The following is a 24,496-nucleotide window of genomic DNA, read 5'->3' on the forward strand; positions in this document are numbered from 1 at the left end:
TGATTTCAATGGGAGGCAGAGGTGGGTTTTTTCCCCTGGCAGCTTTTAGCCACTTGCGGGAAATAGAAGTGCCATGTCCTTTCTTGCCGCGACTCCATCTTTGACCTCCCATTGAAATCAATGGGAGGCAGAAAATACCTGCGGTGCTAGTTTGGAGCACTCATCTCAGTCACATTATCTGATTTAAAAAAATAAAAATACCCTGTTGCGGATGAGCAGACCAAGAATGATTCAGCCTTCTCCTTAGAAGATGAGACTGCGACAAGTGATCCAAGGACCAATACTATTGGCAACAGCAAGAATAGTGGGATCCTAGAAAGTCACATAAAATGCCCATATGGTCTCTAATAAAGGACAACACAACAAGTGTATTTTGTGAACATACGTTTGTTTCGTTTACTGGTGGATCAATACTGGGTTTAGTCATGTAATGTGTTTAAAATGCGAGATCTGTCCTGCAACCACTTTGGCCTGTTGGGCAAGGACAATATAACTAACCACCAGAGTTGTCATAAATGCTGGTGTCACACCATCCTGTATTATTCTCCCCATAGAGCGGATATAATGTAATAAAGTGAATAAATAACACATACTTTGCAGTCGTTCCCTGATCTGACGCTGCTGGAAGTTTGTCAGCTCGGATTTGTGCATCATCACTGGGGAAAAGAAAGACATTCTTGTTTTCCTCTTTGAAGCCAAATGAGATGTAGATACCAGTTTACATCTTCCTCAAGACTATAATAAAATAACAAGCGTGCCATTAACTGTGCACAGATTATAAAAATTGTCATGGGTAAGACTGGTTGAAGCTGATGGGAAGGTGACCGTAATTCAGATCTCCATGTCTTAATGCACAAGAGCATCTCTGAAAACACATGTCAAAACTCGAGGTGAATCGGTTAAAGCAGTAGAAGATCTTACAATTCCATTCCTGGCAGCTGAGGTTACACCGAGCACAGGCTCACCAATACTAAAGACTCAAAGACAGGAAAAATGGCGCCTGATCTGAAAAATGTCAATGTCTGCTGCACATTGCAAATTACGGGGTCAGAATTTGAACAACCACATGAACCTATGGATCAGGCGCGTGGTGGAATGGTGTGGGGAGTGTTTGTTCTTGACAAATATCAGGCGCCTTAAATGTCCCAGCCTAGCTGAAATCTGCCGCTGACCATGTGCATCCCTATATGCCCACACTCTTCCCATCTTTTAATGACTACTTTCAGTGGGATAACATGTTAGGTCAAAAAGTTATGTCATCTCTTTTTGACCTAACCATCCATCCATCTATCCTTTTTTGAGATATATATGATTGGGTTTACAAATATAGAGCAACGTTTTAACTCCTCTATAATTATTCACTAATTTTAACAAGGGCATTAAGTAGTAACTATGACATTACCTTTTAGTAGATCTTGAGTCTCTTTGCTGTATTGCGGTGGCTTAGTGCTGGTCCAAAAACCAGTTCCTATCGGCACTTGAACAATTCCATCCTTCTGAGACATACTGGGAAAGCTGAAGTCTACAATGGCTGGTTAAAAAGGGTACGTATGATCAAATGAAAACACATTTATTCAAAGGGGTTTTGTAAATAGAAAAAAAAATCTGCAAAGTGCAAATATAAGGGTATGTTCACACGGGCTATTTTTGGCCGTTTTGAAAAATCTGAAGCGGATCACCTACAAACATCTGTCCATTGATTCCAATGGGAAAAACGGCGTTCTGTTCCGACGGCGTTCTTTTGCGCGGCCATTTTGCATTGACTATAGAAAAACCGCTAAAAAAAACGCAGCGAAAATCGTAAGTTTGATTAAAAAAAGTCTGAAAATCAGAAGCTGTTTTCCCTTGAAAACAGCTCTGTATTTTCAGACGTTTTTGATTTTGTGAGCGCAAATACCCTTACATAAGAAAAAATATTCCCATATTCACTTTTTAAATTCCCTGTTGCTCCAGCGCCATCAGTCCAGTGGCCTGCCACTGGTCTGTTTGCCTTGCGTACTGGACTGGAAAATTACCGCTCTAGCCAGTCACTGGCTGCAGTGGTCATATGCCGTCATTGATTCAGCAAAGGTGGGTATGGTGACATGCCAGAAAACGCAGCACACCCCCCCCCCACCCCAGCTGTTTCACGGTGTGTGGTATTGAGCTACACAACATAGATATAGGATTCACAGCTGTAATTCCATATAACGTATTAAAGTTTTATACATTTTGTTGGGGGTAATAAAAAACAGCAGGTCCGCCATAGTTTTTTGGGTTCTGTTTAATTGACATGTTAACTATATGCTCTGTGTCATTATGATTACAGCATAACCAAATTTATATATAGTTTTTTGTGGGTTTTACTACTTTTGCACATTAAAAAAATGTAAATAAAAAAAAAGTTTTCGTGTCACCACATTCTGAGAGCCGTTTTTTTTTTTTTTTTTTTTTTTTCAACCATCAATGGAGCTGTATGAGGGAGTGTTTTTTGCGGGACAAGTTGTATTTTTAAATTGCACTATTTTGGAATACATATAACCTTAAAATGACCATTCATTTACATTTTTTAGGAGGGGATTGTAAAAAGCAGCAATTCTGCCATTGTTTTTTGTATTTCAAACTTAGGCTGGATTCACACGAGCATGTTACGTCCGTAATGGACGGAACGTATTTCGGCCGCAAGTCCCGGACCAAACACAGTGCAGGGAGCCGGGCTACTAGCATCATAGTTATGTACGATGCTAGGAGTCCCTGCCTCTCCGTGGAACTACTGTCCCGTACTGAAAACATGATTACAGTACGGGACAGTTGTCCGGCAGTGAGGTAGGGACTCCTAGCGTCGTACATAACTATGATGCTAGGAGCCCGGCTCCCTGCAGTGTGTTCGGTCCGGGACTTGCGGCCGAAATACGTTCTGTCCATTACGGACGTAAGGTGCTCGTGTGAATCCAGCCTTACACCGTTCTGCCTAAATGATGTTACCTTTATTCTATGGGTCGGTACGATTACGGTGTTACAAAAATGTATAACTTTTTTTTTTATAACTTTTGCACAATTAGGGAAGGAGCACACTAGGCGTGAACACTGCGGATATACGCAATGGATTTCATTGTGGAACAAATCTCTTCCACACACAGCGGAAAAAAATCTGCTGAAAAAACAGTTCATTAACCTGTGGTGCGTTTTTTTTGGAGCCGCAGCCGAATTGCTGTTCTTCTGTTGTCGGTTTTCTCCATTGAATTCAATGGGGAGGTAAAACTTTGCGGCGGAAATGATGTGATTTTGATGCAAAAAATCGCAAGAGATAGAAACAAATAGCTATTTTTTATTTTAAATTCCTAAAAAAAGGTTCATACTGTATTCCTAGCGACGTGATCCCCTGTTTTGAGTGCAGCCCGACCTCCTGGGATGATGTTTCATCCCATGTAACTGCTGCAGCCAATCAAAGGCAGCAGTGGTCACATGGGTTACAGCGTCATCCCAGGAGGCCGGGCTACGCTTAGAAGAGAGGGACGCATCACCATGACTACAGCTGTGGTAAGTATAAATGTTTGTTTGTTTTTTTTTAAATTCCTGCAGGATTTCCTCAGCGGACATGCCGTCCAAAAAACTGGTGCGTTTTTTGAGGCGGAATTCCCTGCGGCTTCCAGGACGGATACACTATGTACTTTTACGTAGCGTATTCGTCCTGTCCGTACCCTAATAGCGCATGTCGTAGAGGAATTTTTTACTCCGAGAGCCATAACTTTTTTTTAGCTTTCCGTTGATGTAGCTGTGTTAGGGATTGTTTTTTGGGGGACGAGTTATATTTTTTTTAACAGAACCGTTTTGAGGTACATATAATTTTTTGATAAATTTTTATGGGGGGAATGGGGGGGGGGGAAAAAAAGCAATTCCAATGTTGTTTTTTGAATATTTCTCTGGTACACAGTGGATTATGTGGTTTAACCCCTTCGCGCACCTTGGCATACATGCACGTCCAGATGAGCAGTATCTTCACGCATCTTTTTTTTCTATGATATGTCTTTTATTTTAGGGAAAAAATGAAACCGTTAAAAGTACACATATTTGGTATCACCGGGTTTGTAATAACCCCAACTATAAAGCTATATTAATTTTCCAGAACGGTGAACACCGTAACAAAAAAAACGAAGTAAAAAAACAATGGCAGAATCACAATTTTTTTTTTGGTCACCACCCCTCCCAAAATATAACATAAAAAGTGATCAAAAAAGTCGCATGTACCCCAAATTAGTACCAATAAAAACTACAACTAAAAGCTCACTATTTAAATACCTCTCAGTATGAATTTAATTGCTACCTCTCAATATGAATTTAATTGTTAGAGAGTGTAAATAATGTTACTGGAAGCCTAAAATAAATGAAATGAAGCAATATATTCATTACAGATTTAGGCCTCATGCACACGAACGTAAAAACGCCCGTAGTCATGGGCCGTAATTACGTGCCCATAGACTTCTATTGGCCACGGGTACCTTCCCGTTTGCTTACGTGAAGGTGCCCGGGCCGTTGAAAAATATAGAACATGTCCTATTTCAGGCCGTAATTACAGCACGGGCAGGCCCATATAAGTCTATGGGGCACCTGTAATTACGGGTGGCTACGTGTGTGCACCCGTAATTACGGGAGCGTTGCTAGGCGACGTCAGGAGATAGTCACTGTCCAGGGTGCTGAAAGAGTTAACTGATCGGCAGTAACTCTTTTAGCACCCGGGACAGTGACTATTGCTGGAGTTAAAAGTATTAGGGTATGTTCACATGCAAACTCAAAAACGTCTGAAAATACGGAGCTGTTTTCAAGGGAAAACAGCTCCTGATTTTCAGGCGTTTTTTAAGCTGAAATTGAATTTGGAGATTCTTTTGAGGCAATTTTCAAAATGTTCAATTGAAAATCGGCTCCAAAAAACGCCTCAAGGAGTGACCTGTTACTTCTTTTTACGGAGCGTCTTTTTACGCTCCGTTTTTTAAAACAGAGGCGTAAAAAGACGCCCCATATGAACTAAATGCTATTTTTCAAATTGATTTCAATGGGCAGATGTTTGTAGGCGTTCAGCTTCCGTTTTTTCAGGCGTTTTTCAAGGCGTAAATTCCCCCGAAATACGCCTGAAAACACTGCGTGTGAACATACCCTTAAAAGTTAACTTACCCAGAACTTCTTCTGCTTCTTCCTCCAGTCTGGCCTTCCGGGATGACGTTTCATCCCATGTGACCGCTGCAGCCAATCACAGGCTGCAGCGGTCACAAGGACTGCTTTTAAACCAATGAAAAATCGGGCTTCAAACAAACTTTCGGAAATATAAATTAGATAGTATTTCCGTAATCGTATCGACCCGCAGACTAAAGTAAAATTGTAATTTATAGCCCAGGGTGAACACCATAAAAAAAAAAAAAGAATAAAAAACATTGTCAGAATTGATGGTCTTTGGTCTCCATTCCTGCCAACAAATGGAATAAAAAGTGATCAAAAATATAGTATGTACCCCAAAATGGTACCAATGAAAACTACAGATTGTCCTGCAACAAATAAGCCCTCACACAGCTCCGTTGGAGGAAAAATATAAAAAAGTTCTGGCTCTCCGAATATGGCAATGCAAAATGTGCAGTGTTTCAAAAGCAGATAAGATTGGGTGCCATTTATCAGTGTGACATTGGCCACATATCTATGAATTATTTATTTACCCCATTATTTATACCCTCTTATTATACCCTGATGTACTCCGCACAACTTACATATGCCCCCACGTTATAAACTGAAATACCAGTAAAACCCCAAACAGAACAACTACCAAGCAAAATCTATGCTCCAAAAGCCAAATGACACTCCCTTTCTTCTGAGCCCTACAGTGTGCCCAAACAGCAGTTTACGTCCACAGATATGGCATTGCCATACCCGGGAGAACCCAATTAACATTTTATGAGGTATTTGTCTTCAGTGGCACAAACTGGGCACAACGTATTGTGCACTAAAATGGCATACCTGTTGAAAATTGTAATTGTCATTCTGCACCATCCGCTGTGCATTAACCCCTTTGCGCACCACCACTTAATAGCATGTCATGGTTCAAGGGTGATGTATGGAGTGGGCTCACGCACTGAGCCCGCGCCGTACGCTGCGGGTGTCAGCTGTGTATTACAGCTGCCACGGACAGGAACCTCGTGCTGTTACAGGAGCCTATAAAAATGACAATATACTGAAATACATTAGTAGGGGAGTTCCCTAGGGGAACTAATAAAATGTGTGAGAAAAAAAAGTAAATAAGGTTATTATTAGGGAAAAAAATTAAAGAAATATTTAACCCCTTCCCGACATTTGTCGTAAGTATACGTCATGGAAAGCCAGTGCTTCCCGCAAAATGTCGTATACATACGACAAATGCATCGCACCGGCTCAGAAGCTGAGTCGGTGCCATCATCCCTGGATGTCAGCTGTACCTTACAGCTGACATCCTGCTGTAATGGCGGGGACCGAAGTTCGCTTCGATCCCCGCCATTAACCCCTTAAATGCAGCAGTGAAAAGCGATCGCTGCATTGACGGTGTTTGGAGCTCATAGATACCCCAGCAATGAAATCGCCGGGGTGTCGGTGTCTGCAATGGCAACTGGAGGCCTAATAGTGGCCTCCCGGTCTGCCTAGCACTGAAAACTTTTAGCCCGGCCCGGAGGTGGGGCCTGAAAGGCTAACGTAGCCGCCGACAAGATGGCTCAGGAGATGAGCCGGCGTCATCAGCGGTGGATGTCAGCTGTATGTTACAGCTGACACCCACCAGTAATGGCAGGAACCGGAGCTAGCTCCGATCCCTGCCATTAACCCCTTAGATGCAGCTATCGGAAGCACGGCTGCCGACTGCTACTATGGCAACAGGAGACCTAACAATGGCCTCCTGTCTGCCATTACGGAAGCCGATAAGGCCCCGCCCGTAGGCGAAGCCTAATCTGCTTTCTGTCAGTGAATGACTGACAGATCTAATACATTGCACTACATAGGTATTGCAATGTATTAGAAAAAAAACTGACAGTTGGACCTTCAAGTCACCTAGTAAGACTAAAGAAAAGTGTAAAAAAAAAGCTGTAAAAAATATAATAAAAGTTTCAAGTAATAAAATAAAACACAATCGCCCTTTTTCCCATATCAAGTCCTATATTATTGAAAAAAATATAAAAAAAACATACATATATGGTATCGCCGCGACTGTAACGGCCTAAACTATAAAAATATGTTATTCCACACGGTGAACGGGGTAAAAAAAAATTAAAAACACTGCCAGAATTTCTCTTTTTTTGGTCGCTTTGCCCTACAAAAATTTGAATAAAAAGGGATCAAAAAGTCCAAAAATGGCACCTATATAAACTATAGCTCGTCTTGCAAAAAACAAGCCCTCATACAGCTCCGTCAACAAAAAAAATTAAAAAGTAATGGTTCTCACAACTTGGCGACAGAAAAAATACATTCTTTCTACAAAAGTAATTTTATTGTGCAAAAAGTTGTACAACGTAAAAAAGTGCTATAAATTAGGTATCGCCGGAATCAGACTGGCCCGCAGAACAAAGTTAACATGTAATTTATAACGCATGGTGAACATTGTATAAATAAACCTTAAAAAAAATCTGACAATTGCTGTTTTTTGGCCACCTTGCCTCCCAAAAAATAGAATAAAAAGTGATCAAAAAGTCGCATGTACCCCAAAATGATACCAATAATAACTACAGCTTGTCCCACAAAAAAACAGCCCTCATACCACTACGTCTATGAAAAAATAAAATGAGTTAGAGAACCTTTCACCTCCCCATACATGTGCAGCATGTAATGGGGAGGGCTGCATAAACCCCGGGGTACTTTTACATTTTTTTTCTACCTACCTCCGTTATTTAGATATCGGTGCCGTTATATTTGGCGCCCGTTATTTAAATAACCCCCTGAACAGTCAACGGGGCGTGTCACTATGGCTGTGAAACTGTCCAATCAGGTATGTGATTCCATACTGTGCTGTAAAAATTTCTGCAGTCACACCACAGGTAGGACATTTGAAAATAGGTCCTTTTATTAACCCCTTAATACCGAAGGTGTGTTAAACCTTAGTGACCAGAGCAATTTTCGCAGTTTTGCTATTCACAGATGTAACGCAGTATAACTCTGTATGTGTTTTATGTATCGATGTGAATTTTGCACTGTTTTCTTGGGACATGTAGTGCTTCCTTTTTGTGGTATATATGTATAAGTAACATTTTTGTTACTTTTTTTATAGCTGGGAAAAGACAGAAAAAAAAGAAAAATTTTGATGTTTCATCATTTAACCCCTTCCCGCACACAGGTGTGACTGTACGTCCAAATAGCAAGTGATTTCCCGCACTCGGGCGTACAGTTACGCCCGGCAGATAAAGCGAGCACAGGAGCTGTGCGCGCTTTATCTTCAGCGGCTGTCAGCTGTTATACACTGTCCCCCATAGACGCCTAATGGGTAAATTAAGGACTATAGGTTTAGAAAATATAATTTGTAATTGGATTGAGAATTGGCTCAAGGACCGTATCCAGAGAGTTGTGGTCAATGATTCCTACTCTGAATGGTCCCCGGTAATAAGTGGTGTACCCCAGGGTTCAGTGCTGGGACCACTATTATTCAACTTATTTATTAATGATATAGAGGATGGGATTAATAGCACTATTTCTATTTTTGCAGATGACACCAATCTATGTAATATAGTTCAGTCTATGGAAGATGTTCATGAATTGCACGCAGATTTAAACAAGCTAAGTGTTTGGGCGTCCACTTGGCAGATGAAATTTAATGTAGATAAATGTAAAGTTATGCATCTGGGTACCAACAACCTGCATGCATCATATGTCCTAGGGGGAGCTACACTGGGGGACTCACTTGATGAGAAGGATCTGGGTGTTCTCGTAAATCATAAACTCAATAACAGCATGCAGTGTCAATCAGCTGCTTCAAAGGCCAGCAGGATATTGTCGTGTATTAAAAGAGGCATGGACTCACAGGACAGGGATGTAATATTGCCACTTTACAAAGCATTAGCGAGGCCTCATCTAGAATATGCAGTTCAGTTCTGGGCTCCAGTTCATAGAAAGGATGCCCTGGAGTTGGAAAAAATACAAAGAAGAGCAACGAAGCTAATTAGGGGCATGGAGAATCTAAGTTATGAGGAAAGATTAAAAGAACTAAACCTATTTAGCCTTGAAAAAAGACGACTAAGGGGGGACATGATTAACTTATACAAATATATTAATGGCACATACAAAAAATATGGTGAAATCCTGTTCCTTGTAAAACCCCCTCAAAAAACAAGGGGGCACTCAAGCTGCAGAGGCGACAAGGCTTCTTTACCGTGAGAACTGTGAATCTATGGAATAGCCTACCACAGGAGCTGGTCACAGCAGGGACAGTAGATGGCTTTAAAAAAGGGTTAGATAATTTCCTAGAACAAAAAAATATTAGCTCCTATGTGTAGAAATTTTTCCTTCCCTTTTCCCGTCCCTTGGTTGAACTTGATGGACATGTGTCTTTTTTCAGCCGTACTAACTATGTAACATGCCGCTGCGATGGCTGTTACCGCCGATCGCAGCCATTTAAGCCCTTCAATGCGGCTGTCAATGACGTCCGCTGCATTGAAGTGGTTGACAGAGGGAGGGAGCTCCCTCTGTAACCCCCGGGCCCCCCCGCGATGGATCGCGGGTGGCGATTGTTGCTATGGCAACCAGGAAGCCGTTACTAGGCTTCCTGGTTGCCAAGGTACGGTAGGACCTAATACGCTAACTGTCAAATGAAAAATGACAGTTACGATGCACTGCACTACATAAGTAGTGCAGTGCATCGTAGTGGGGATCAGAAGACCAGATCTTCATGTCCCCCAGGTCAGTGTAAAAGAAAAAGTAAAAAATGTGAAAGAAAAATAAATAAAAGTTAATAAATCATAAATAAATAATAAAAACAACACTTGCCCTGTTTCCCTGATAAACTCCTTTATTATTAGAAAAAAAATGAAAACATGAAAAAAAACTATACATAATAGGTATCGCCGCGTTCGGAACAGCCTGATCTATAAAAGCATCACATTATTTTTACCGTACGGTGAACACCGTAAAAAAAATTAATAAAAACAATGACAGTATTTTATTTTTTGGTCATCTTGTCTCAAAAAAAATGTAATAAGTGATCAAAAAGTTGCAAGTAACACACAATGGTACCAATAGAAACTACAGTTTGTCACGCATAAAACAAGCCCTCCCGCAGCGATATAAACGAAAAAATAAAAAAGTTATGGCTGTCAGAAAATGGCGACACTAAAACATAATTTTTTTAGAAAAGAGTATTTTTATTGTGGGAACGTAGTGAAACGTAAAAAAACGATATAACTTTGGTGTCGCTGTAATCGTATCGCCCCGCAGAGTAAAGTGAACATGTTGTTTATACTGCACGGTGAACACTGTAAAAAAAAACAAAAAAAAAACGTGCTAGCAATGCTGTTTTTTGGTTTCCTCATCTCCCAAAAAATGGAATAAATAGTGATCAAAAAATCGCATGTACCCCAAAATGGAACCAATAAAAATTACAGCTTGTTCCACAAAAAACGCACCCTCACACAGCTCCGTCACCGTAAAAATAACACGTTATGACTCTCAAAACGCAATGATGCAAAATTATTCTAAATGACGGCCCAGACTCATTTTTAGGTCCAGTAGAATTTCACAAAATATCCAACATCGTCATTTGCTGGACCCCACAGGTGGACCCTGTAGATGCAGCGGAGATGAGGAAACTTTAGGGCCTTGTGCGGCTTATAGGGCTAGTGAAGAAGTCAAATATAAGGCAACACTGGAGCGCAGATATTTTGTATAATACCCAAAAATCCGGCCTGTGCATAAAGGATTGGTTCAAAGCGTACCACACCAATCCATGGATTATTCATTCACCCCATTATTACATCATCCTATTATGACCTGATGCACTCCGCCCAGCTTACATATACCCTGATGTACTCCGCCCAGCTCACATATGCCCCCACATTATAAGCTGAAATACCACTAATACACCAAGCAAAATCTGCGCTTCAAAAGCCAAATGGTGGTCCAACTAAGCCTGGCAGTGTACCCAAACGGCAATTTATGACCACATATGGGGAACTACTGTATTCTGGAGAACCCGCTTAACAATTTATGGGATGTGTGTCTACGGTGGTACAAGCTGGGCACAACACATTGGGCACTGAAATGGCATATCTGTGGAAAACTGCAATTTTCAATCTGCAACATCTATAATTTACTAATTTTTGCAAAACACTTGTGCGGTCAAAATGCTCACTACACCCCTAGATCAATTCTTTGAGGGATCTAGTTTCCAAAACGGGGTAATTTTTCAGGGGTACCACTGTACTGGTACTATAGCTCAATGCAACATGGTGTCAAAAACACGAATCTTATAAAATCTCCACTCCAAATACTAAATGGCGCTCCTTCCCTTTAGAGCCTTGCTGTGTGTCCAAATAGCAGTTTATGACCACATGTGGGGTATTTCCGTACTCCGGAGAAGTTGCTTTACAAATGTTACGGTGCTTTTTCTCTTTTATTTGTTGAGAAAATGACAAATTTTGAACTAATTCTTCGTGTTATTGGAAAATAACGTAATTTTTCATTCTCATTGCCCATTTGTAATAAAATCTATGAGACACCTGTGGGGTCAAAATGCTCACTACACCCCTAGATGAATTCCTCAATGGGTGTAGTTTGCCAAATGAAGTCACTTTTGGGTAGTTTCCACTGTACTGGTACCCAACAGGCTTTGCAAAAGCGACATGGTGCAGAAAAACCAATCCAGCAAAATCTGCTCGCCAAATGCTGCTCCTTCCTTTCTGATCCCTGATGTGTATTCATACAGTGGTTTATGACCACATATTGGGTATTTCCGTACTCTGGAGAAGTTGCTTTACAAATGTTACGGTGCGTTTTCTCCTTTATTTGTTGAGAAAATGAAAAATTTTGAACTAATGCTACGTCTTATTGGAAAAAAATGTAATTTTTAATTTTTACTGCACAATTCGAATGAAATCTATGAAACACCTGGGGGGGTCAAAATGCTCACTACACCCCTAGATGAATTCCTCTAGGGGTGTAGTTTCCCAAATGGAGTCACTTTTGGGGGGTTACCACTGTACTGGTACCTTAGGAGCTTTACAAATGAGACATGGTGCCGAGAAATTAATCCAGCAAAATCTGTACTCCAAAAGCTAAATGGCGTGCCTTCCCTTCTGAGCCCTGATGTGTATTCATACAGTGGTTTATTACCACATATGGGGTATTGCCGTACTCTGGAGAAGTTGCTTTACAAATGTTGGGGTACTTTTCCTCATTTATTTGTCGAAAAAAAAATAATTCTGAGGTAAAGCTACATCTTATTGAAAAATGTCATTTTTCATTTTCACTGCCCAATTCTAATGAAATCTATGAAACACCTGTGTGGTCAAAATGATCACGACACCCCTAGATGAATTCCTCTAGGGGTGTAGTTTCCCAAATGGAGTCACTTTTGGGGGGTTTCCTTTGTTTTTGCACCACAAGACCTCTTCTAACGTGACATGGTGCCTGAAATATAATTTAAGAAAAGGAAGGCCGAAAAATCCACTAGGTGCTCCTTTAAGCCTGAAAATAGGTTGTGTGAACCCAGCCTAATAGAAAATTCTGACTGTAAAATCAGCTCCGGTTTTTTTCTAAGTGGTTTTGCACCACAAGTGTTTTTCCCACCAATCTTGCTGCGTTTTTTACCTCTTTCTTCAACCGGCACAGGTAAAAACCATGAGCGGTTTTTGCCATAAAACGCGTAAAAAATTGGGGTTTTTTTTAGGCGGAAAACGCCTCAAGATAGGGCATGTCACTTATTTTTCCTGTGAAATCAATGGGAGGCAACTTCGGCCATTTGACAAAAAAACACTGTGTGAACAAGGCAAATGCCGGTCCAAATATATTCCCCCCCCCCCCAATGTGTGTGACCCAATAGCACAGTAGTGTTGCGCTACAGTTTCCCGCCAATAAAAATTCAACATAAGGGCTTGTCCACATTATGGAATTGCTGCAGAAAATTTCTGCAGCAATTCCGTAGAAAGACACAAACATCCTGCTATGACAAAAACGCACCATTTCATGTGTTTTTTTTATGGTAGAAAATGGTGCGTAAATTGCTGCGGTTTTACCAATGCAAGGAGATGGTGACATCGCCTCTGAAAAACGCAGCAATTCTGTCCACATTCTGCAGCAGGAATTGACATGCTCAGAAAAATATGCACCGCAGGTCAATTTCTGCTCAGAATTTTTACGCAGCAGGTGGATGAGATTTGTTAAATCTTTTCCACTATGCTGCTACTGTATTCTGCTGCGTTTTTTTCCGTTCCAAAGTACGGATGGAATAAACGTGGCAATTTAGCATCATGTGGATGAGCCCTACGTCTCAAGACTTAAATTGCGAGAAGAAGCATAAGTTCAGGTCATGTGAACCGCTACACCAGGGTCATAAGGAGAAAAACTTCCAAATACTAGGCACTTTACCTAACCTTCAGGGTAAAAACCACATTCCATTACAATTTCTTGGCAAACGTTTTGTATCTCACATTACCTTTATTGAACAACCAAATTAAATATTCAGCAAAAAGAAGCTTTACCTCATTATGGCACTCCAGCAGCGAGGACCTGCCTGCCCCAGCTGCCTACCTCTTACAACGGCCAAGTCTGTCTACCTTGGTTGCCCGCCGCCTGACACGGAAACCCATACCAGGGGGTCTGCCACACAGCTTGTATCCACCACAATCCAAGTCCCCCAGTGTTGGTGTGAGGCTAAAGGGACACCTGCCATGGCCAGATCGTACTGCCAGTAATTGGGAGTGCTGTGACCTGAGGCTGAACAAATTCTGCATCAAAAACTTCTTACCACAAGAACATTAACAAAACACAACTTTACATAAACTCATTCAGATCTTCAAAAGGTACTTCTCTCACTACTTCCAGCCTCTTTTATCTCCCTACAACTCCCTGCCCACAAGCTAGCTCACTGATAACTTTATTCTTTTTTCTACCGTACAACTCCTAGCCCACACCTATCTAATGTATACTTTCATTCCGCTCATGTAGTTTTTACAAGCAATCAACCTTCCTACACCTCCTACCCAGGGGCGTAGCTAAAGGCTCATGGGCCCTGGTGCAAGAATTCAGCTTGGGCCCCAATGCCGCGCCTATGGCCAGCCGCCTTGCTCAACAGCCCCCCCAGTATAATGCCCCCCCCCTGTGGCTGCCCCACACAGTATAATACTCCCCGTAGCTGCCCCCATACAGTATAATGCTCCCCGTAACTGCCCCATACTGTATAATGCTCCCTGTAACTGTCCCCATACAGTATAATGCTCCCCATAACTGACAGTATAATGCTCCCCGTAACTGCCCCCCCACACAGTATAATGCTCCCCGTAGCTGCCCCCATACAGTATAATGCTCCCCATAACTGCCCCTATACAGTATAATGCCTCCATACAGTATAATGCCCCTCATAGCTGCCCCCACACAGTATAATGCCCCCATAAAGTATGATGCCCCCATAGCGGCCCCATACAGTATAATGCCTCCATAGCTGCCCCATACAGTATAATACCCCCATAAAAGCCCTCATACAGTATAATGCCCCCATAACAGCCCCATACAGTATAATGCCCTCTTTAGCTGCCCCACACAGTATAATGCCCCCTTTAGCTGCCCCCACACAGTATAAAGCCTCTATCGATGTCTCCCTACAGTGTAATGTCCCCATAGCTGCCACCATATCAGCCCCCCTGACAGTATAATGCCCCTATATGGTATAATGTCCCTCATAGCTGCCACCATATCAGACCCCCATACAGTATAAAGCCCCTCATAGCTGCCACCATATCAGTCCCCCATACAGTAATGCCCCTCATAGCTGCCACCATATCAGCCCCCCTCCTCATACAGTATAATTCCGCCATATGTGCATAATAGAAAAATAATAAAGTTACTTACCTATCCTCGTTCCCACGACGGGTGGAGGAGATCCTTCTCCTCCTTTGCCCTGTGTTATAAGTGACTTGGCGCAGACAGGCGCGATGACGTCACTAAAGCGCGCCTGTCTGCGCTGAGCCGCTAATAGCTCACGGCAGTGAATGCTGGATGTAGGAGCCGTCCGCTCCTTGCTCTAGGATTACATTCAACTGGATCTGCGTTCTGAGGACGCGAATACAGTTGGAAGCAGGACCTCGGTGAGTGGTTTGCGACCCCCCGGGGGTTTTCACACTACCCCCTCAGGGGGAGTGCGACCCACAGTTTGTAATGTATTGTGTCGTTTGTGTTTGCGGTGGAGAGAGGGGCTTTAAATTACAAGCTCCTCTCTCCACCGCAAACACAGACAGTACAATACAACAGACAGTACAATATAACACACATACCTTACGGGCCCCCTCTGCAGCTCACCTGCAGTCTTCCATGCTCCTCCGCATCGGCTCTTCCACAGTGGTTGGAACGCCCCCTCTCGTGACGTCACGGTCACATGGTACACTGAGTGTACCATGTGACTATGACATCTAAACAAACCATGCCCGTAACCAGGAAGTGCCGGCATCACTGTCAGGGATCATTACTATGTATATTGTTTGAAAAATATTATCCTTACATACACATATATACATATATATATATATATATATATTCAGTATATTACACAAACAGATTGGATTCATGGAACACAAAGAGCCTGCATAACACGCCTATGGAAGACACCGCCCCCTGGAATGCAAAGAGGAATGTACAGAAGAACTTACAGCCGAGGAGCCGATGGGGCTTAGGCACGTCCCATATCTCTAGGGAGGGGGCATGTGTCTTTGTTCTGAATAAAGTTAGTTGACTTCCTGTCCTATCTGAGGAAAGCTGTGTACCAACATCTCTCTGGCTGGTTTACTTCTTTCCAGGCATGCCTTCAGCTTTCAATTTACAGAGGTGGTTATTCGGTGTGAAATAACAGGGAGAAGGAAGCTACCCTGAAATTCGGACCTGACATCACTACACATACAAACTTTGTATTAGCGCGCTGAGTGGCAACGGGGGCCCTGTGACCGCTGCGATCCCTGCGACCCCTATAGCTACGCCACTGCTCCTACCTCTGGAATAACTATTTGCCCACACTATGTCTCAATTTTTCTATGTTGTACGTGATAACAACGATGAATCATGATCGGTCCTATTATTTTTATTTATTTTTTTAAAACGCACTGACTATGACCGGTCTTTTTGAACTATTTTTACCCCTATTTGTAGGCTGTGTTTTATATGTGTACAGCCTGAGGAAACTGTACATCAAGCAAATCCATGACATACAGTAAGGATGCTGTGGCTAAACTTAAAACGAGAAAAACTCTGTTCTCCGTAATGGGGTTTGCTCTGCTGTCACACGCCACATGCTAACGCTGTAGTGATCACAATCGCATGCATGGTAGCAACATGCCCCTATTCATAATCACATAATACATGGACTCAACTCAGTAAATACACAGCTTTACTTGAAGTGATATCTTACCGTAGCCGCTAAGAAACGCACTTTGTACACAGAGGCTAATGAGTGTTTACTGTTCCCATGGAAACGACATGGGGCGGTGTTTCTCAGAGGGAGGGGTTATTAGGCGTGTCCTCGTCAGAAACTAGGCGGGGACATATTGCGTACATCCGGCCGGTGCGTAATTGGAGCGTAGTTACGCATTTCCGGTGGGCGGGCACTGCGTGCAGTCTATTTCCGGCTTCCTAGTCAGGCGTTCGCTTCTCATACAGAAGACCAGCGTGCTACTGAGGAATCGCATCTCAGTCGTGTGGAAGAGCAGCGGTCGCTATGTCGGACAATGAGGATAAGTGAGTATATGATTTGGGAGCGGAGGCTGCTGGGTAGCGCTCGTGTTCATTGTTTCTATCTTTAGCTGCACATCAGTCGAATGAAGTAACTTTCCACAATTAGTCCTTTATGGCAGAAGTAGAACCCCCAACTAATAAGACCAATCTAGTTCATATGCCATTAAAGGGGGCAGCGCACGAAAAACCTGTATCCCCTATCCATAGGCTAGATGATTGTATGATCGCTGGGAACCACAGAATATGGGTCCTGTGGCCCCGGTTTGAATGGAGTGGAGGCCATGAGTGCCCCCTACTTCTACATACAATGTCTATCGGACTGATGGAGAGCCAAAAAAACCATTTTCAAGACGTTTGTTTCCGGTCAGTGAATGAGAACACTCTTTTTGTTTACGTTCTCAGGCTGAAAGCTCGTACATAACTAGTCCTGCGATCAACTGAGAAGCAAATTGTATCCAGTCCAGACATTGCGCTAAACTGCCCGGTCTTCAGATTGCTACATTGTAGTAAACTATGACAGAGATCTGTGTAGCTGCTTGTCTTTTTCCCAGAGCATTGTCTAGGCTGGATACAACTATTTACTTCTAAGCCGAGAGCAGGACGAAGTACGTACAAGATTTCAGGTTGTGAATGTAACGAATCTTGAAAATGCTGAGAAATTCAAAGTATATTAGGAAATTGTAGCGCTCTTGAATTCTATTGTGATTGTTTATTAATCTAAAACATGAAAAGCTTTTTTTATTGATGCTTTAAAATAGAGGGGTAAAGAATTTGTAGTCTGCACACGTTGATGGTGTTCAAAAATTATATTTATTTATTAGGATAAATGCCAGAGGCTATATGTGCAACGTTTCGGTCGGGCACTAGAAAAATATGTACATATAATTATAGCATATCATGAGTTTGGAGAGCTGTCGCATAATATACATCATAACATCACATAATATGTCATAGATACACTAGATGTAGTATAGAATATATAACTCGGTCAATCTTAACAAAGTCATTCTTTACAAAATAAGGCCATGAAATTGACAAAAAGATTAAAAACAATAGGAGGAAACAGTTGCATATATTCCAGGTACAGTCACCACAATGGGGGGAGCGCCAGTATGACTATAGGGAGGTAGGTGATGTTCTAGGTAGTCGTACATATTCGGGTATGTATAATTTCGTGAGCACATTGGATAGGCAGAGTACCACTTGTCAATGATGATCTACGTAACTTGTTAAAGGGAATGTGTTGCCAGAAAAACATGATTTTTTTAAAAAAAATAAACATTTAGTGTGTGGGTGATTAAACATTGTTCAAATTTTTTTTATTTTTTTCGCGAGTCAGGAAATATTATAAATTTTTTCTAATTTATAATACTACCCATTTTTGGTCACTAGATGGAGCTAGTTCCCAAAATTGCAGCATTGCAACATTGGGTTAAAAGCCCTCGCTCTAGTGAGCTCTCAGCATCCCCCCCTCCTTTATCCTGGCTAGTGCCGGGATAAACCAGGGGTTTGAAAGGTTTAACCTCCTACACTGTGTCGCCATTTTTTGAGGTAACCCACAGTGTAGTAGGTTTACATACAGTAGTAAACACACACAAACACTAACATACATTGAAATCTCTTACCTGCTCCTGCCGCCGCGGCTCCCTCCGGCCCGTCCGCTCCCTTTGCTGCCGCTGTTCCATGTGCACAAGTCCGGATGCCGCGACCGGAAGTAGTAATATTACTGTCCGGCCGCGACTTCCGGTCCACAGGAAAATGGCGCCGGACGGCGCCAATTTCGAATAGGACTGTGTGGGAGCGGCGCATGCGCAGTTCCCACGCAGACGCCGTACACGGCAGTCAATGGGACGGGAGCAGTTCGCAGTCCCTATGGGACTGTGGCTGCCGTATTCCATGTCTGTGTGTGTCGTTAATCGACACATACAGAAATGGAACAAAAAATGGCAGCCCCCATAGGGAAGAAAAAGTGTAACAATAAGAAACAGTAAAACACAAACACACAAATGAAAATAAACGTTTTTATTAAAGCACTAACATCTTTAACATATAAAAAAATTATTTGTGATGACACTGTTCCTTTAAGGCATAAATATGAACACAGCGGGATGTTAGATGAAAACTATTGTTGTGGAGTGGCATTAAGGGAAGAAAGGAGTGCACATGTCTTTATGGAATCCATGATTGTGTTATCATGAGTATGGTCATTGAGCGCCTCTCCAGGTGATGGTCCCTTAGAAAAAGCATTCTAGAGGTACATTTTATACACCATTTTATACACCATATACATCGCAGACTAGAAAGTGTCACAGAATTAGGTGCAGGGCATACAGTATAAATATAACAAACAAACAAGGATTAGTTGTACAAGCGAAGTTCCACTAGTCCAAAAAAAAGAGTATACAATGGCGTGTAGGCACCTCAATAAACTTTGATAAATTCCTTACCTGAGCCGTACTGGGGACTTGATCGATCTGAGTGTACAAAGCGTAGTAGCGCTGCTATAAATTGTATTCGGCGGCTTACCGCTCTTCATGGGCGCTGGTAATCCCTGGTAACTTCCTGGTTTTAAGTGCTGTGAGGAGGGGCGCGTGCCCAGAGTGGATGGGTATCTTGAAATGAAGGGAGATCGCTGTCTCCTTGTTGGGCACATTAAAGACATGTTGTGGACTGGATAATAGAAGGACTTGCTATAGCATTTTTTGTGGTGGTCTTTATTACAATATATGACTCTGTTTTACGAAATATTCAGCAAAGTAATTCTGAATTGTTCCATGGCGCCATCTTGTGCATATGTCTGGTAGTACAGTTTTAAACAGTGCAATTTTCAGTGTTAGGTAGATAATGAACTGGTTGGCTCCAGTACGCCCTATTGTAAAAAGGATATCGTGTCAATAGAGGTGATACGTAGGTGGTTGGCGTAAGGATCCCTTGTAGTACATGCAGGCTCAGAGGGAATTATCGAGCCTGGGATAAAAACAGATGCAGGTTATGTTAATGTCAATTATAGAATAACTGTATAATACATTTACACCTGGACAATGGGATGTATATATAGAATCAGGGAGGGTGACACATCGAGATGGAAAAACAGAGTTACAGTTGAGGTATAATATCTTGGTTAACTAGCTAGTAGGTGGTTGAACGTCAAGTTTTCTGACATTTTTTATAGGAAGCTACTGATCTCGGACTCCCTATTGAGACCCCTTGGTTCTAGTGTCTGGAGTTTATGTATCCAGTAGGCCTCTCTGCGTTTCAGTAGGTTGATCCTGTCGCCCCCTCTTCTAGGTGCTGGAACATGTTCAATGTCTTGGAACATAAGTTGAGATATATTGTGTTTGTGATGGGCAAAGTGTGCCGCATCTAATATTGGACTTGTGTTGGCTGATTCTATCTTTAATCCGTTGGGTGGTCTCACCTATGTAGGCTAATCCACAGGGACATTTGATCATATAGACCACGTAATTGGTGTTACAATCGAAATATTCTCTAATTGGAATACTCTGACCGGATAAGGGATGATGGATTTTATCTCCTTTGATAATATGGGAACATTGAAGACCGCTTCTGCAGGGGAAGGTGCCCCTCTTAGGTGTACTCTGGAACGTCTGTCTGGATATTTTTCTGGATGATCCAATATCTGCCCTGACAATCTTGTCTTTTAGATTTTTTATTTTTTTTTAAACAGGGTAAGAAGGGGGATTTAAATTCCGTGACTTGTGGGTAGGCCTCTTGTAGTAGGGGCCAATGCTTCCTAATGACATGATGGATCTTATAGGTACATGGGTGATAGACATGCACGAAGAGGATGCGTTTTGGTTTGGCCTGGGTACGGGGAACACTCGGTATTTGGGCTGACTCCAAGACTTTACTGGGATAGCCTCTTTCTAGAAACTTCGTAGTCATGTTCTCAGTTCTTTCCCTCAGCAGTGATGGGTTGTCTACAATACGGTTTACCTGTGTATATTGCGATCTAGGTAGAGAATTTCTGGTTGCCAGTGGGTGGCAGCTGGAGTAGTGCAGGAGGCCATTCTTATCTGTCTCTTTAGTGTAAAGATCACTGCTGAGTTTGCCATGTACATCTTTTATAATGGTTGTCGAGGAAGTTTATTTTGAATTTGTCATGGCTCAGAGTAAATTGTAACTCTGGCCAGACGCTGTTCAGATATGTCGTGAAGTTGTAAAGGCTAGTGGTTGTGCCTTCCCAGAGGCAAAAGATGTCACCTATATACCTTTTCATCTAACATCCCGCTGTGTTCATATTTATGCCGTAACAAGTTACGTAGATCATCATTGACAAGTGGTACCCTGCCTATCCAATGTGCTCACGAAATTATACATACCCGAATATGTACGACTACCTAGAACATCACCTACCTCCCTATAGTCATACTGGCGCTCCCCCCATTGTGGTGACTGTACCTGGGATATATGCAACTGTTTCCTCCTATTGTTTTTAATCTTTTTGTCAATTTCATGGCCTTATTTGGTAAAGAATGACTTTGTTAAGATTGATCGAGTTATATATTCTATACTACATCTAGTGTATCTATGACATATTATGTGATGTTATGATGTATATTATGCGACAGCTCTCCAAACTCATGATATGCTATAATTATATGTACATATTTTTCTAGTGCCTGACGAAGGTCTTACGACCGAAGCGTTGACGTTGCACATATAGCCTCTGGCATTTATCCTGAGAAACAAATAAATATGATTTTTGAACACAATCAAGGTGTGCAGACTACAAATTCTTAACCTACATCCGGGTTGGGACCCTACCTCGAGCACCCAAAGATACCGGTGCTATCTGAACACAACCATAAAATAGAGGGGTAGTCCCCTGTTTGTGACTCACCTGTTATCCACAAAGGAGAACCAAAGCAAAGAACATCTCCCACCGAAGGGCTCATCATAAAAATCTACAGTATAATATAGTTGTCCATTCGTTGTATGGGTGCGGTCTAATACAGTATGTGGCTGTTGTAGGAGAGATGTGACTGAACTTACCCTGACGTTAGCGCTGCTTGATGTTATATTCTTAATTTACGTAGTGCCGAGGTATTCCTTATTGCTTTACCATTGGGGAAGTCACAAACAAGTAAGGCCTTGTTCACATCTGCGTCTGTGTTTCTGTTCTCCATCAGAGGGGCAGAAGAAAAATACTGAAAGCGCCGGTTGCATTGCATGACAGACACAACAGAACCCATTGTCTTTAATGGGTTTTGAAGGGTTTCCATCATAGCGTCTGCCGTTTCGGTCGGATCTGTACTGGCCAAAAATACCGGAAACGCAGACGTGAACGAGGCCTAATCCAAACAAATGTACTATAAATTCAACCATACTGGTTGTCACCATTTGATCTAGCTTCTCCGCAAAACTGTCACTTTGTCAATGTTCATTTAAAAATGAAAATGACGTCTGTATCATTAGTTTCAGGGAAGATCATTTATAAGTGACAACCAATATGGTTTTGGTTACTTGTCATTTTACTTGTTTATTACTCCCTCCCCCCCCCCCCCATCGTAAAGCGCTGTAGGAAATATGGCTGCTGCAACAAAACAGAATAATGCATATATATCTGTCTGCAAATTAAAAAATAGTTCCAATACTTTATCTACAGCTCTAACTATGACATGCCGTGGGCAGATCATCTGCTAGGCCATGCGGGACAGTCCCGGTTTTTCACCGCTGTCCTGCCGTCCCAGGCGGTCAGAACAATGTCCCGCCCTGCCCCGGACCCTCACTGTTGCCAGCCACGCCCCTCCAGCAACAACTCTGCCTGCGCTCCGTGTGACCACGCCGCTGTGCCGCTCAGCGCAACACAGGAGCAGGGCGTAGCAGACACTCTGGAGTGGAGCACGGCATAAAAAAAAAAACCACGGGACAGTGAGTAGAGAGTTTAAACAATTTAGTGCCTGGGAACACGAGCGTTTCTAAAATCATAAAATAAATGACATTATTTTATGATTTTTTTATAAACTCTAGTGTCTCCAGGCGCATTATTTTTAAATCTAAAAAGACCCAATTGGATGCCCCATATGAAGTTTAAGGGGTTTTCACTAAACACTAACCCCCATTATTAACCCGGTACCCAGTGCCACCAGGGGTGCTGGGAAGAGATGGGTACGATCCAGTACCAACCATCTGTAGCGATGGTCGAGTACTGGGACAGCCGCATGTTGGTATTATTAGGCTGAGAAGGGCCAAAAACCGTGGCCCTTCCCAACCCTTGTAATGCTAGCCTGCTGCTGCTGTGTTGTATCTGGCTGGTTATAAAAATGAGGGGGGGGGGGTGCATGTCGTTTTATTATTTAAAAATAAATCCATGAATAATCGAAAAACTATGTGGGGCCCCCCACTTTATTCCTAACCAGCCAGATACAATAAAGTAGCAGCAGGGTGGGAAGGGCTATGGTTTTTGGCCATTCCCAGCTTAATAAAACCAGCTTGCGGCCACCCCAATTCCCGCCAGTCGCTACAGATGGTCGGGTACTACATCATACCCGACCCTTTCTGATACCCCTGGTGGCAGTGGGTACCAGGGCAATAATATGGGTTAGTGCTAGCCTTTTTACTGGCCTTAGTAATGGACGTCCTCAAACAGACAACTGCCATTACTAAGGCAATAAAATATATATTTTTAAAAAGACACGTAAGAAAATATTTTTTTGGTTGATATAAAAATTTGCCACAAAGGCCTTTGACCATTTTATTTAAAAAAAACGTACATAGCAGTAGTCCACCGAATCTACGACTTAGTCCAAATGGTTCAGCGGAACCTGCAAAACAAGAAAGTTTGTAGTATGAAAAATAAAAATACATCTACTCGCCTGCGGCGACTAACCGGTATCTTCTATGGCAGCCGGGCCTGCCTCTAGTTAATCATACCTCCCAACTTTTGAATCTGGAAAAGAGGGACACAACTAGTGGCGCATATAGATCGCCATGCGAAATGTTAAGCCACGGCCGATATCCCGCACAAGCACATAAAATCATGCCCGGCTCCTCCTTCAAATAACAATAGCATATTTTCACTGCAGATCTCTAGACTTAAAAACAAAGTATACAAGCCGGGTGGGGGGGGGGGGGGTCTTCAAATGGTCTTGCACAGTGCAGCGCCATTTTGTAAGTAACTGTACAATGGTAGGACATGATCACAGCAGCAGAAGCTACAGATCACACCAAAAGGTGGAGAATGATGAAAGTCAAAAGGAAGACCCTGTGGTGGATGACTTCAGTTCACAGGTAGCAGAGTTACATGATGGGGAATTGTTTTTCCTGTCGTGTAACTCTGCTACCTGTCAACTGAAAAGTCCTCCACCACAAGGAAAAATGTTTCCCCATGGAAAAGGACAATGAATGCGTCAACTAGTAATTAGAGTTGACTGAAAAATAATTCCCCATAATGTAACTCTGCTACCGGTTATCGGAAAAATTGTCCGTCAGAGTGAAAAGTGCTTCCCCATTGCAGAATACCACAAAGAAACACCTGGGTATCAGACATGATGGGGAAACATTTTTCCCTGTGGTGGAGGACTTTTGAGTTGACAGGTAGCAGAGTTACACAGCACAGAAAAAGAAATCCCCATCA

The 24,496-nt window shown here is 42.4% G+C and overlaps 2 protein-coding genes across 5 annotated transcripts in view; one reads left to right on the top strand and one right to left on the bottom strand.

Moving 5' to 3' along the window:
- C7H22orf23 (chromosome 7 C22orf23 homolog) overlaps positions 1 to 16,748 on the bottom strand; it is a 40,177-nt gene extending 23,429 nt beyond the window's left edge. Inside the window, exons 1-3 of one of the 4 annotated variants that reach the window (XM_075833672.1) lie at positions 16,595 to 16,748; positions 1,403 to 1,531; positions 594 to 656 (exon numbers count right to left, since the gene is read on the bottom strand). In XM_075833672.1, the coding sequence (XP_075689787.1) occupies positions 594 to 656; positions 1,403 to 1,505 (166 nt within the window). In that variant the 5' untranslated portion in view covers positions 1,506 to 1,531; positions 16,595 to 16,748. Of the gene's footprint in view, positions 1 to 593; positions 657 to 1,402; positions 1,532 to 15,474; positions 15,522 to 16,573 lie in introns of those variants that run through there. The other 3 variants (XM_075833671.1, XM_075833673.1, XM_075833676.1) reach the window with 3 other exon arrangements.
- Position 16,749: 1 nt separating this feature from the next.
- POLR2F (RNA polymerase II, I and III subunit F) overlaps positions 16,750 to 24,496 on the top strand; it is a 34,799-nt gene continuing 27,052 nt past the window's right edge. Inside the window, exon 1 of the mRNA XM_075833677.1 lies at positions 16,750 to 16,899. Coding sequence (XP_075689792.1) covers positions 16,880 to 16,899 — 20 coding nt within the window. The 5' untranslated portion in view covers positions 16,750 to 16,879. The remainder of the gene's footprint in view (positions 16,900 to 24,496) is intronic.

This window comes from Rhinoderma darwinii, chromosome 7 (assembly GCF_050947455.1).
Source record: "Rhinoderma darwinii isolate aRhiDar2 chromosome 7, aRhiDar2.hap1, whole genome shotgun sequence".
NCBI lineage: Eukaryota > Metazoa > Chordata > Amphibia > Anura > Rhinodermatidae > Rhinoderma > Rhinoderma darwinii.